Raw genomic sequence first — 13,043 nt, 5'->3', positions numbered from 1 at the left:
TTGCAGATACAACTTTCAATTCCAAATAAGTTACACATTAACTAGTATAATGAATGAATATAAAAAACAGTTGGCACCTATCAAAAATAAAAAATAAAAAACAGTTGGCATTTCTTAGATCACTTATGGATGAAATACACACAACTGTAACTGATCAAAAATAAATACTCACAGCTGTATAATGAACCAAGGTCATCAGTTGCTGCATCACTTCTTCAGCTTCTACTTTCAATTGTTTTTGTAGGGTAAGTTCTGTTCCCAGCCTAAAACATCATAAAAGAAACCAGAAAAAAGAAACATGAAACACATTCAAAATTTAGTAAAAGAAACAGAAAAATGAAACAAGACAAGAACATTTTACTTCTCAAAATAGCGGTCTAGATTATGCCATTGAGGATCTTTACAACGATTTCCAAAACGTACAACCTCTCCAGAAAAAACCTTCAATTCTTCCCTGCATACATTATGTGACAAACCAACAAGGTTATTCTTCCTGAAATGAAAGTAAATTGCAAACATAAAAAAGAAGTGCATTAACATAATATATTCTCATATCGATTTAATTATTTCTCACTCCCCACCTCTTGTCAGCAGCAGCAATCTTCATGAGTTCATCCATGTCTTTTGATACTAAATTTTGCACACCTTCTGAAGGAAGCACTACTTCTTTCAGATGCCTTATATTGGCCTCTGAAAGAGCTTGCATAAGATTTGCACCCTTAACAATTGTATTTGCAACCTCAAATGACAGAATTGAAATTTTATTGCCTTTTGTTGTCACGCCTGAAACAAATCCACTGTTCAGTTGCAAATTTGTCATACTACTTCCAAGTGTGTCCAAGACCTCCACTGCCTTCCCAAGCCCAGCAGTACCAGCTCTACCCAAAAGAGAGCTAACCCCTGAAACCTGTGAGATAGTACAAAATATTAAAATAAGTTCATGCGAGAAATGTAAATCAATCTACTGTACTGTTTTTTTATCTGTTACAAGGAATTTATTAAGATGAATATATAGATAGACATGGAAAAATTCACTAGTCATGTCAAATAGGGAGCTTTCCTACATGACCAACCCTATTTCTGCCATATGGAGGGATACTGTGACCAATCTAAGCCATCCACCAATTAGGTGACCCAATCGATTGACCACTCAGTCAATCTTCCAGTCCAGAGCAGCCCTTGGAGGCTTGGACATACCTTTATTGGTATTTTCTACAAGTAATAGTAGGCATAATATTAAGCTTGCTCAAAAAGAGGGCTTTATTCTGACCACATGAAAAAGGCTTTCGGGCTCAAATCACCCATTAATAGAGGATAGAAAAAGGATGGTTAGATAGATAGAATAAACAAAGATGAACGGACAGAAAGAAAGACCACAGGCTTACAAGTCAACAATCTGATGACTAAAATAGAATAGACCCTAACAATTCATTCGTCAAGGACTTGATGGAAGTAAAATGCTCACTTGAAATAACAGTTTGATATGGACAGAGGAAGAGGTCTCTTTAATACAATGAAGAAATGGCTACAGCTGGCAGGCATAGTTTTCAAGGCACCAAGGTGAGGCTAGGAAACAGGGAAGGCACCTTGTTGCCTAGGAAATGGATTTTTTTAAGCAAAAAAACATATATCCTAGGATAGTTCCCTAGGCTCCATAACCATATTTCCTTAATAATTATCCATAATTTTCATAAGTATAAACTTCATGTTAAAGAACAGAAAATCAACATAATCATAAGAAAAAGAAGAAAGACAAGAAAATTCAAAAAATATGGGGGCTGAACCCCTATTTTGTTATGGGAAAAGAAAAAAAAAAGAAAAAGTGGAAGAAGATAATGTGTTGATTAGACAAAATTTTGAGTGCTTCCTTATTGGTTCAGGTTTTGAAGTCTCAAAACCTAAAATTAAAAAAATAATAAAAACATAAAATGAATATTTTTGTGTTGATTAAACCCCTAAAATTAAAAAATAAATTACTATATTAAAACATAAAATGAATATTTTAGTTTAATAATGTCTATTTTATAATTATATTCTCAAAAATTAAGAATATAAAAGTATGTTATAACACAATGTAGAAAACTGCTTGGTGATTAGGCGAGGCAAGCCTCCAAGGGCACCTTGCTGCCTAGGCGTCGCCCTGACAACTATAACTGCAGGTTAACCTGAAGCCACTATATACCAACCAAGCATGATGAAAGCCCATAACAGCCTACAGCATCAACTGTCTTAGGTTACATATATTGCCAACTCCCTATCTCAAAGCTCTATGAATGTTAGAAATATATTTGTATAGATAGAGAGGACAGCAAAGCATTTATATCCATCCACTTTTTCCATAAAAAAAAATAAATATCTATCCACTCTATATTCCTTAAGCAGAGACAGTTAATCATGTGTCATTTGTAATCAGTTTCCTAATATAAATATTAAACTGCCACAACCTCTTTATTAAAGTATTGATCAATCAAGCACTTAATCTTAAGAGCTATTTTTCAAGAATTTTGAAGGTCCATTAGGTTTGTAAGTAAGGTGATTGATGTGGGTTATATTTATTAATGTAGGAGGAGAGTAATGTAAGAATTTGGGAGGATGAATAGTGTAGGAAAGGAGGGCTGCCTGAGGAATTTCCAAGATTGTATTGATTAAGCTCAAAAGAAATCATAGTGAACCAACGTAAAAATAAAATAAAATAAAAGAGGTGAGCAGATTGTCTAGTGAGTAGTGACCAATGTTTAGGCACCTTTACTTGATAGAGAGGTGGAGCAATGTATATTTTTGCTTGATCAGGGAGGCTAGACAATTATGCCCAAGAATACAAACAGAAATTCTCTGGGTTCCAAGATGTGCTGAGCAAGAATATCCACTGAGTTAAGTTTGTACTGATTAAAGAGCTCTTCAAGGAGCATGGGAATGGAAATATGTTATGATACCATGGGTCTCTATTTATGTACAGAAATATACCTCGTACGTGTGGCAACATTTTCGGTTTTCTCAATAAAATTATACTTTTCTGGTAAAAAAAATGTTTATCTTTGCTTGCAATGCCAGAAGAATTGAATGTGGAGAATGGCGTTCCAGATAAAAGATGGTGGAAAGAATGTGCTGGATGGAAAATTTACAGTTAGATCTTATTAGTGTTGATAAGAAATATAGTTGATACCAGTGAAACCAAAGGGGAATCAGATAATCTAATTCAACAAAGTGTTGAAGTCTTTACACAGTTAGTTACATTGGTTAGCATTTTAATACTGGATCATCTGAAATCCAGGCATCCAGGGGCTTATTTATCAAATATGCATCTAAAGTGGAATCACAGGACAAAAGTGTTCTCCATTTATTCATTAAATGTAGTGGGGTAGATATTCAGTTTGCCACTTCATCTCTGGAGTAAGGATTCCCACCAGCGGCAATAAATGTTATGGATGAGGAAAAGGTGCTAGTGGTATCAAATTGGACAGAAATATCACCAAAAATAGTAGATCTGATGAAGGATTTCAGGGAGGCCATTGAAGCAAAAGGGCAATAGTCTTTGACATGGGAAAGTATTGCGGAACATGTGAAAAAGTACATAAAAGGGGAAGAGATTGTAGAAGAAATCAATAGAAAGGAGGAGATTGAAGCATTGGAGGAGGGAACAACCACTGGCACAAAAGAAGACAAAAGAGAGGAAAGGGTGCAAAGGAGACAGGAATGCCTCATGGAAGATGGGGGAGAGATGCATGGAGATATTGAAGATGGGTGGAAGTGGGACGAATCCCAGCCGTCAAACTTCTAGGGCATCATTGCATCTGATGAAAATTAGCAGAGGGACAGAGCTATTCAAAATTCAGATATAAATCAAGAAGAGGTAATTGATCAGGTGGTTAAAGGTGTATATGGAGAGGTTGGGATCAATGGTGAGGCAAGGCTAGAGCAAAGGTAGGAATAGGAAGAGAAGTTCTCCATCATAAATTGAGAAGCATAAGGAGATATTCTTAAGGTAGTGGCACGTGGTCCAGAGGAAGACATAGGTCATATAGCAGGCCCAAGAGAACGGGTATACCAAGTGGGTGACCGGACAACTGAAGGGACATGCAAAGGAAGATTGGTTTGAGATCATGCATTCTGGCCAAGCAAGCGGAAAACCAAAATGACTCGGGACAAATTGATCATTTTACCTCATCTCAAAGGGAAAATCTGGTACAAGGGCCCAATGTAACAACATGGACTAGGGGTCAAGGGGTGGATCAAAGAGAAAATGGTGGAAATTAGATCGAGAGAATGGGGGTGATGGAGGCCCATCTAAAACACCAACTACAAGAGAGCCACAGGAAAGAGTCCATCCCAATCAACCAAGACTTAATGTTCAAGAGCAATTGAGAGAGAGGAATCAAAGAGAGACGAGGCAAGCTGAAATGGAAGGAGAGCCATGGAAGAGCATGTTGACACAAGGAGTAGAGTCATGGTAGTTTGCAAAAAAGAGTAAGGGGCTTGTTAGAAGATAAGGCAAAAAAGGTAAGAATGTAAGATACAACTATAAAACTCCTAATGGAAGTAGAAAGAAGAGTGGTAAAGGAGAAGGGAAAGAAAGGTAGGAAAACAAGTAGAGAGATTTTCAAGTTATCTTGGGGATTAAACAAGGCAGGAAGCTCTACAGAATAAATAGGAGAGGAAGGAGAAGAGACAATAGAGTATAAAAAGAAGAAAAAGGAAAAAGAGAAAAAAAACAAATACAAAGTGATGCAGTCCACAAGATCACAAATAAGACTAAAGGCTGGATGGGAGCGAGATCATGCTCCACAAGATCCAAAAGAGCGAGTGTGAGCCCCACAAGATCTAAAGGAGCAAGAACCAGCCCAACGAGGCCAGGAAGAACTCATCCCATGACATTGTGAGATTGCAAATGCAACGAGACCCCAGGCTACGTCTGCTTAGCAAAGGTCCCCCACCTTGTGAGATTGCTTCGCTAACAACTCATTGTGAGACCGCTCAAGGAACTTTTTTTTTAAAGTTCCTCGAGCTATTCAGATCGATTTTTCAAGAGAACAAGGAAGAAAATGATTTTCAAAGAGTTGAAGAAGACAATTGAATGTATTGGATTGTTCGACAAAAGATGAGGTTCAAGTGTTGCCTGCACTCGTAAAGGAAGTCAATCCAGTAGCTAAAGAAAATCAGGATATGAGGTCAGTAAGGAAAAATCCTAACACTTTGATCTGTAACGTAAGACCAAAAGAAGGGAGACTCGAGAAGAATAGTTCACTTGTTAAAGATGACAGGGTATTGACTCCTACTATAAACTCTCCAAGGCAAAATCAACCTCAAGGAACAGAATTAGGCCTTTCTCCTTATGCACACCCCCCTCCCCTGAATGATGGCCCATTGATCCCCAACAACACAGGTATGATTGTCCATTCGGTTTTGGTTACTAATGTGCTTTGTGTGCTAGTAACAGATACTCCAGCATCCCAAGCGAAAGTTCCAGTTATGGGGAAGAGAAGAGAGATTGGCAGTCCTGAGAATGAACTAAGAAAGGAAGGAGTGGCCCCTAGAGAGAGACAGGAGGAGGATTAGAGAGAATATGGGAGATGATATGTGAGTTGTTGGAGTAGTCGATCAAGACTACAATCAGTCTTGAATTCGAAAGAAAAAAAGAGAGATTTCAGAAGAAAAGAAGAAGAGGGAGAAAAGAAGAAGCACACGAAGGGATTTAGAAAAGAGAGAGAGGATTGATCAAATCGATCTATTGACCCACTCTTAATATTTATATATGTTGACTAATTGTAAAAGGGCTAAATTGCTTACATGGCAAATAAACTAATAATAAAGCTGAAATAACAAGCTGTAACAACAAACTGAAATAAGTACCAATAACTACCAACTAACACTAACATAACTAACAAAACATATGCTATGCTGCCATACGTACACAGTGGGAACCACAGCAGTGGGGTCCACATTAGTGTTCTCTACACTCCCCCTCAAGTTGGGAATAGATATTTGTCATTCCCAACTTGCATAGGTCTACCTCTAATTTCTTCCTTGGAACAGCCTTGGTGAGAAGATTTGCGAGCTGCATGCTGGAGATGATATACGGGAGACACACTTCTTGAGACGAAACCCTTTCTTTGACAAAATGTTGGTCGACTTCGTTATGCTTAGTTCTGTCATGTTGTACCGGATTATGAGCTATATTAATAGCAGCCTGATTATCACAATACAACATTAAGGGCTTCTCATAAGCAATACCCAACTCCTCAAATAATGACTTCAACCATAGGATTTCAGCCACACCATTAGCCATAAATCTATATTCAGCTTCAGCACTAGAACGAGAAACAACACTTTGTATATTACTCCTCCAGGAGACAAGGTTACCTCCTACAAAGGCACAATATCCAAAGGTAGACCTTCTGTCATCAACACTCCCAGCCCAATCAGCATCTGTATAGACCTCTATCTTCATGTGATCATTATTCTTGAATAATATACCTCTACCTAGACATCTCTTCAAGTATGCTAATATTCTCTCAACTGCAAGGAGGTGAGTAGTTCTAGGAGAGTGCATATATTGACTGACAACGCTGACTGCACAACTGATGTCTAGTTGTGTGAGACAAAGATAGAGGAGTTTTCCAACCAACCGTTGGAGCATAGCTTTGTCTTCAAGAGGCTCTCCACCCTCTGCACTGATCTTGTGATTCTGTTCAATAGATGTATCTTCAGGCTTAACACCCAACTTTCCAGTTTCTTCTAATAGATTTAGAACATACTTCCTTTGAGAAATAAAAATCCCATGTTTAGATCTAGCAACCTCAATACCCAAGAAGTATCGTAGCTCTCCCAGATCTTTCACCTCAAACTCTTGATGAAGGAGTTGTTTAAGAGACTCAATCTCACTGTTATCATTCCCTGTCACTACAATATCATCCACATATACAACAAGCAAAGTCAAGGAAGAGTCCACTCTTTTAACGAACAATGTATGGTCTGACTGGGCCTATACATAGCCAAATTTTTCAAGGGCTTGTCTGAATCTATTAAACCAAGCTCTAGCGGACTGCTTTAGTCCATACAAGGCTTTATTCAACCGGAAAACCTTCTTACCTGTCTCTGCATCATAAAATCCAGGAGGTAACTGCATGTAGACTTCTTCCTATAAGTCTCCATTGAGGAAGGCATTTTTAACATCCATCTGGAACAAGGGCCAAGAATAACTGGCTGCAAGGGATAGCAGAACTCGAATAGTGGTCATCTTTGCTACTGGAGCAAAATCTCCAAGTAGTCTATACCATAAGTCTGAGTAAATCCCTTTGCAACTAACCGGGTCTTATACCTTTCAATGGAACCGTCAGCATTATGTTTCACAGTAAATACCCATCTACTTCCAACCGGTTTCTTTCCTTTAGGCTAGTCAACTAGCTCCCAAGTATTATTCCTCAGAAGGGCATCCATTTCAACCTTCATTGCATCTTTCCACTCAGGATCTAACAAGGCTTCCTGCACTGTTCTGGGAATAGGAATATCAACAATGGATGTGTGAAAGGACCTGTAAGAGGGGGACAGGCGATCATAGGACAAAAACTGGGAAATGTAGTGAGTTGTGGATGTGGTGCAACGCCGTTTGCCTTTACGGACTGCAATGGGGAGGTCAAGGTCATCCAAAGGAGGTAAAGTAGCAATAGTGGAAGGCATCTCAGGGGGACCTGAATCTGATAAAGGGACTGTGGTACCTGGATCTGGATCCGCAGAAGGAACTGGGGTTGGCCTGGACTGCTGATGACCGAAATCAACTTGCCTCCACCGCCTATGATAGACTCTCAAATCCTGACACCTCTGACAACCCTCCCCATTACATCTCTCATCACTCAATGGAACAGGTAAAGGAACTTCTGATGAATTAACCCCACTCTCACTACTCTCCCCCTGAGGAGAAACCCTAAGGTAATAGGGTACCTCCTCAAAGAAAGTAACATCAATCGAGACAAATCTCCTCACAGAAGTAGGTTCATAGCAGCAATAACCCTTTTGAGTTTGTGCATAACCAAGAAAAATGCATTTGGAAGCCTTAGGATCAAATTTGGAACAATGAGGTTCAAGAATCTGAACAAAGCAAGTGCAACCAAAGGTTTTAAGGGGAACAATAAACAATTCTTTATTGGGGTATAGAAGGGTAAAGGGAGGCTTCATGTCAAGAACCCGTGAAGGAACTCGATTAATGAGATACACTGCTGTAAGAATAGCATCGCCTAGAAACGGATAGGCACATTGGAGTTAAACATAATGCTTCTAGCCACCTCCAATATGGGCCTATTCTTCCTCTCAGCAACCCCATTCTGCTGTGGTGTACAAGGACAAGTACTCTAGTGAATAATCCCATGATCAAGCAGATAAGAGGCTAATGGCTTGGTAAAGTATTCTTTCGCATTATCGGATCTGAAGATTTTGATTTTGACCCCAAACTGGGTTAAAATCATCTGATGAAAGATCTGGGTCAAAGCAGGAACCTCATCTCGAGAACGCATAAGGTAAACCCAAGAAAAACGGGTATAGTCATCAACAAACAACAAGAAATATCTGTATCCCCCCATAAAAGGGATGTGATACGGGCCCCAAGCATCGGTGTGCACAACATAAAAAGAATTACTACTTCTTTTATTACTCAATGAATAAGATGTTCTACAATGCTTTGCAAGCTCACAACTCTCACATCTCAAATTTGACATCTGAACAGACTCAAACAAATTTGGAAACAAACTCTTCAAAGACGAAAAGGATAAATGGCCTAACCGATTATGCCAAAGCATAACCTGACTAACAGACCAAGAAACAAAAGACTTCCTATCTTCATGATCTTCCCAATGAGAACTCTCTCCAAGCTGATAGATCTCATTCGTCTCACGGCCAGTCCCAATCACCTTCCTTGTCTCCAAGTCCTAAAAAATACATCTGTTAGGGAAAAAAGTTAATTGAACAATTCTGATGTTTTGTAATACTACTAACTGAAAGCAAGTTAGTATCAAGCTTAGGAACATGCAGAACTGAAGATAAGGAAATGGTATTAGACAACTTGATGTCTCCCTTGCTAGAAATGGGAACAAGGGAACCATCAGCAATGGACACTTTATCTCTACCACAAGATAAGTGATAGGTAGTGAACAGTGATGGCAAGCTAATCATATGGTCAGATGCACCTGAGTCTATTACCCAACAATGTTCAGTGTTACCTAGAGCTGAAGCATGGTAAGCTCAGCCCCGAGTACCTGAATGAGCAAAGGATGATGTGGAAGGAGCTAATGATGGCTGAGATGATTAAGCTGAATTCCCAACTTCGTTTTTTCAACTGAGTTAGGGCAGCCCGAACATCAGCTAAGGTGTCTAGAGGCATGGGTGCCCGATAAGGATGCAGAATCGGTATTAACAGCCATATGAGCATTACCCCTTTTGTTCCTTAGTTTTGCTGGAACTAGATGAGGGTGTAGCTTCCAACATGTGTCTTTAGTATGCTTAGGTTTCTTGCAATGTTCACACACTAGATCCCGCTTATCTTCCTTCTTTATATCCCTCTCCATATCACCCCCAGACTTAGGTTTAACTGCTGCCAAGGCTGGTGGGAAGGGCTGATGCTGCATCATAACCTTTCTCCTAGTCTCTTCATTATGCACCAAGGAGTAGGCTTGAGATAATAAGGTCACACTGTCCCTTGTTAGTATTTGTTGTCTCACAATATCATAGTCAGGATTCAGACCAGGTAAGAATTCAAAAACCCTATTAGTTTCAACTTGTTTTCTATGAGTCTATGCATCCTTCTGACTTTCCCACTCAAGTGTTTCTAGGTGGTCAATTTCATGCCACAAAGATTTCAAAGTAGAGAAGTAAACCGAAACTGGTTTCTCTCCTTGCTTAAGGTTATTAACCTCACACTTCAATTCATAGGCCCTAGCAACATTAAGGAATTGGGAGTAAGTCTCTTTCATGACATCCCAAACTTCATTGGTTGTTTTTGCCCACAAATAATTCCAGTTGATATGTGGCTGCATAGAGTTGCACAGCCATGTCATAACCAAATAGTTCTCTTGAACCCATTTGGTATACGTTTAGTCGTTCTTAGTTGATTCTTTCACATCTCCCAACAAGTAGCTGAGTTTTCCTCTACCCCCAATGGCCATCATGGCCGATTGAGCCCATTCTATGTAGTTGGATCCATCAAACTTCACAGTTGTAATCTGAAAGGCATTCTCAGACATGTTACCAGAATTGCTAGTCCCAAAAACACCTTCCCCCTGATTCTTTAACTCCATTCTTGGTCAAGAATTAACAATAAAAAAAAAACTTCTGAAGCTACTATAATAGAAAACAGCACCTAAACAACTGATAACAGCCGGCCTAGTTCTTCCAAAGAATAAAGAAAAACAGAATTCTGTATGAAACCAGTTCAAAATCTGATCTGAAACCAACAACAGTTCTGAATTTTAGGGTTTTCTCTCAAAACCCTAGAAGGAAAAAAAAGGTTTTCCAACCGCACCTCTCAGAATAGACCAAGATGATTCTTTCAAGGTTATTCTCAAGCAAAAAAAAAAAAACTTACTTTATGAAAGAAAATTTCTGGCTACCACCTTCTGTCTGATGCAAAACCCTAACATTGGGGATCCGAAGCCTTTTCTAATTCTTCCTGACTATTGGAACTCTCCCAGCCTTCTACAATCTTCTTAGTAGTAGTCGCACACTACCAGTAGCCTCCAAGAATCACTCGATCCTCCTTCTTTGTTGAAAAATTTCCAAACCTAGGAAATTCTCATGTAGTCAATCTAATTTGACTAACATAAGACCTCCTTCTCTGCAACCAGTTTTAGGTTTTGAACAGAAATTCTGATCGCCACCTTCAGTCTTGATAAAGAAACTGATCTTGGACTCTTTATCTTCCTCTGATTCTTCCTGATTATCAAGAACACAATCCACTCTTTGGACAGCTGCTACAGTCTCTGATAACCTCCAAGAATCAGCCGAAAAAGGATCCTCTTAATCTTCCAGCCCTAGGCAACTCTCATGTGGTTGGCTAGATCAGACTCACATGGGAAGCCTTAATCCTTGCTCTGATACCAAGTAGTCGATCAAGACTACAATTAGTCTTGAATTCGAAAGAAAAAGGAGAGATTTTAGAAGAAAAGAAGAAGAGAGGGAGAAAAGAAGCACACGAAGGGATTTAGAAAAGAGAGAGAGGGTTGATCAAATCAATCTACCGACCCACTCTTAATATTTATATATGTTGACTAATTGTAAAAGGGCTGAATTGCCCTTATTTTACATGGCAAATAAACTAATAATAAAGCTGAAATAACAAGCTGTAACAACAAACTGAAATAACTACCAATAACTACCAACTAACACTGACATAACTAACAAAACATATGCTATGCTGCCATACGAACACAGTGGGGACCACAGCAGTGGGGTCCACATCAGTGTTCTCTACAGAGTACAAAGTAAAGGAGGAGTTAGATCAAAGGGAGAGAGAAGAAATTTCTCAAAAGAAGGACTACCACAGAAGTCCTAAGTTGGGGGGAAGGGAGGCAAAAGCTAATGCATCATCTAGGAAGGCTAAGGGTAATAACAAAAGGAAAAAGAAAAAGAGATCAGAAGTGGAGAGATTGATTCCAGATATTGAGGGTGACATTGAATTTAATGGGAGAGGGGAAAGAAAAAAGATTCCGCTATAAGGTGGAATTTTTTGGGAAGGGTTTTCTGAAAAGAAGTGTTCAAGGAAAATCACCAGCTGGAATGTGAGAGGATTAGGAAGTGAAAGAAAAAGAAGGGCTATCAAAGACTTACTAAGAAGAGAGAAACCGGACATAGTGTTGATACAGGAGACCAAGCTGGCAGAAATGGATAAAAGGTGGGTGAGAAGTGTATGGAGATCAAGAGGAGTTTGTTGGACATAAGCCCCCTCCTGGGGAGCCTCTGGAGGTCTAGTAACGTTATGGAGGGAGGATGTGGTAGAATTAGTGGAGGAGCTAATAGGGAGATTCTCTGTGTCTGTAAAGGTCAGGAATGTGGGGGATGGATTTACTTGGGTTCTAACCAATGTCTATGGGCCAAACACTTATAGAGAGAGGAATGAGATGTGGGAAGTGTTGTATGGAATACGATGCTTATGGGAGGGTCCTTGGTGCCTTGGGGGGGATTTCAATGTAATTAGGTTCTGTAATGAAACTAATAACCCCCAAAGAACAGTTACTACCAGCATGAGAAAGTTCAATGAATTTGTTAGTGATTGTGGCCTAAAGGAATTACCTCTCTTACAAGCCAACTTTACTTGGTCTAATTTCCAAGAAAACCCTCTTTGTTCGAAATTAGATAGGTTCCTCTTTAATGAAGATTGGGAGAGTCATTGGAGAAACTTAATGGCTAGAGCATTACCAAGAGTCACTTCTGATCACTGCCCTATTCAGCTAAGCCCTGAAACAATAACCTCTAGTCCACAGCCTTTTAGATTTGAGAATATGTGGCTGACTCACCCGGACTGTGTGCATCTGATTGGGGAGTGGTAGAGAAAAGTGTTAAGAAGGGTGAAATGGAAGGGAGTGAGATTCTACAAAAAGCTGAAGAGGTTGAGATCCAAAATTAAGGAGTAGAACAAGGAACATTTTGGAAGAGAAGAGGAGCAAAAAATTAGCTTATTGTCTAAGATTGAGGAATTAGATTCCAAAGAAGCCCAAAGGATGATGAGTGAGCAAGAAAGGGTGTTGAGAAGAAACCTAAAGAAGGATTTGGAAGAGGTCCTTTTAAGAGAGGGAATTTTATGGAGGCAAAAGTCAAGACATAAATGGATTAAGGAAGGGGATGGGAAGACAAAATTTTTCCATGCACTGGCCAATGGGAGAAGAAAAAATTTCGTGGCCAAGTTAGAGGTGAATGGGAAGGAAGTAACAAATCAAGATGAGATAGCAAGGTTGTTTGTGGATCACTTCAAATCAATCAATAGGAAACCTTTGAATAATAGGCCAACATTGGAAGATTTGGATTGGACTAGATAACAAAAGAACAAGCAAATTGGTTAGAAAGGG

The 13,043-nt window shown here is 39.3% G+C and overlaps 1 protein-coding gene across 3 annotated transcripts in view; it reads right to left on the bottom strand.

The window, feature by feature from the left end:
- LOC104596728 (protein PSK SIMULATOR 1-like) overlaps positions 1-13,043 on the bottom strand; it is a 55,400-nt gene that overhangs the window by 26,280 nt on the left and 16,077 nt on the right. For all 3 annotated transcript variants that reach the window (XM_010258008.2, XM_010258007.3, XM_019197686.2), the window contains exons 4-6: positions 582-907; positions 362-454; positions 173-263 (exon numbers count right to left, since the gene is read on the bottom strand). In XM_010258008.2, the coding sequence (XP_010256310.1) occupies positions 173-263; positions 362-454; positions 582-907 (510 nt within the window). The remainder of the gene's footprint in view (positions 1-172; positions 264-361; positions 455-581; positions 908-13,043) is intronic.

Source organism: Nelumbo nucifera, chromosome 5, assembly GCF_055504915.1.
Source record: "Nelumbo nucifera cultivar China Antique chromosome 5, China Antique-T2T, whole genome shotgun sequence".
Classification (NCBI taxonomy): Eukaryota; Viridiplantae; Streptophyta; class Magnoliopsida; order Proteales; family Nelumbonaceae; genus Nelumbo; species Nelumbo nucifera.
This window is presented reverse-complemented; position numbering and strand designations above follow the sequence as displayed.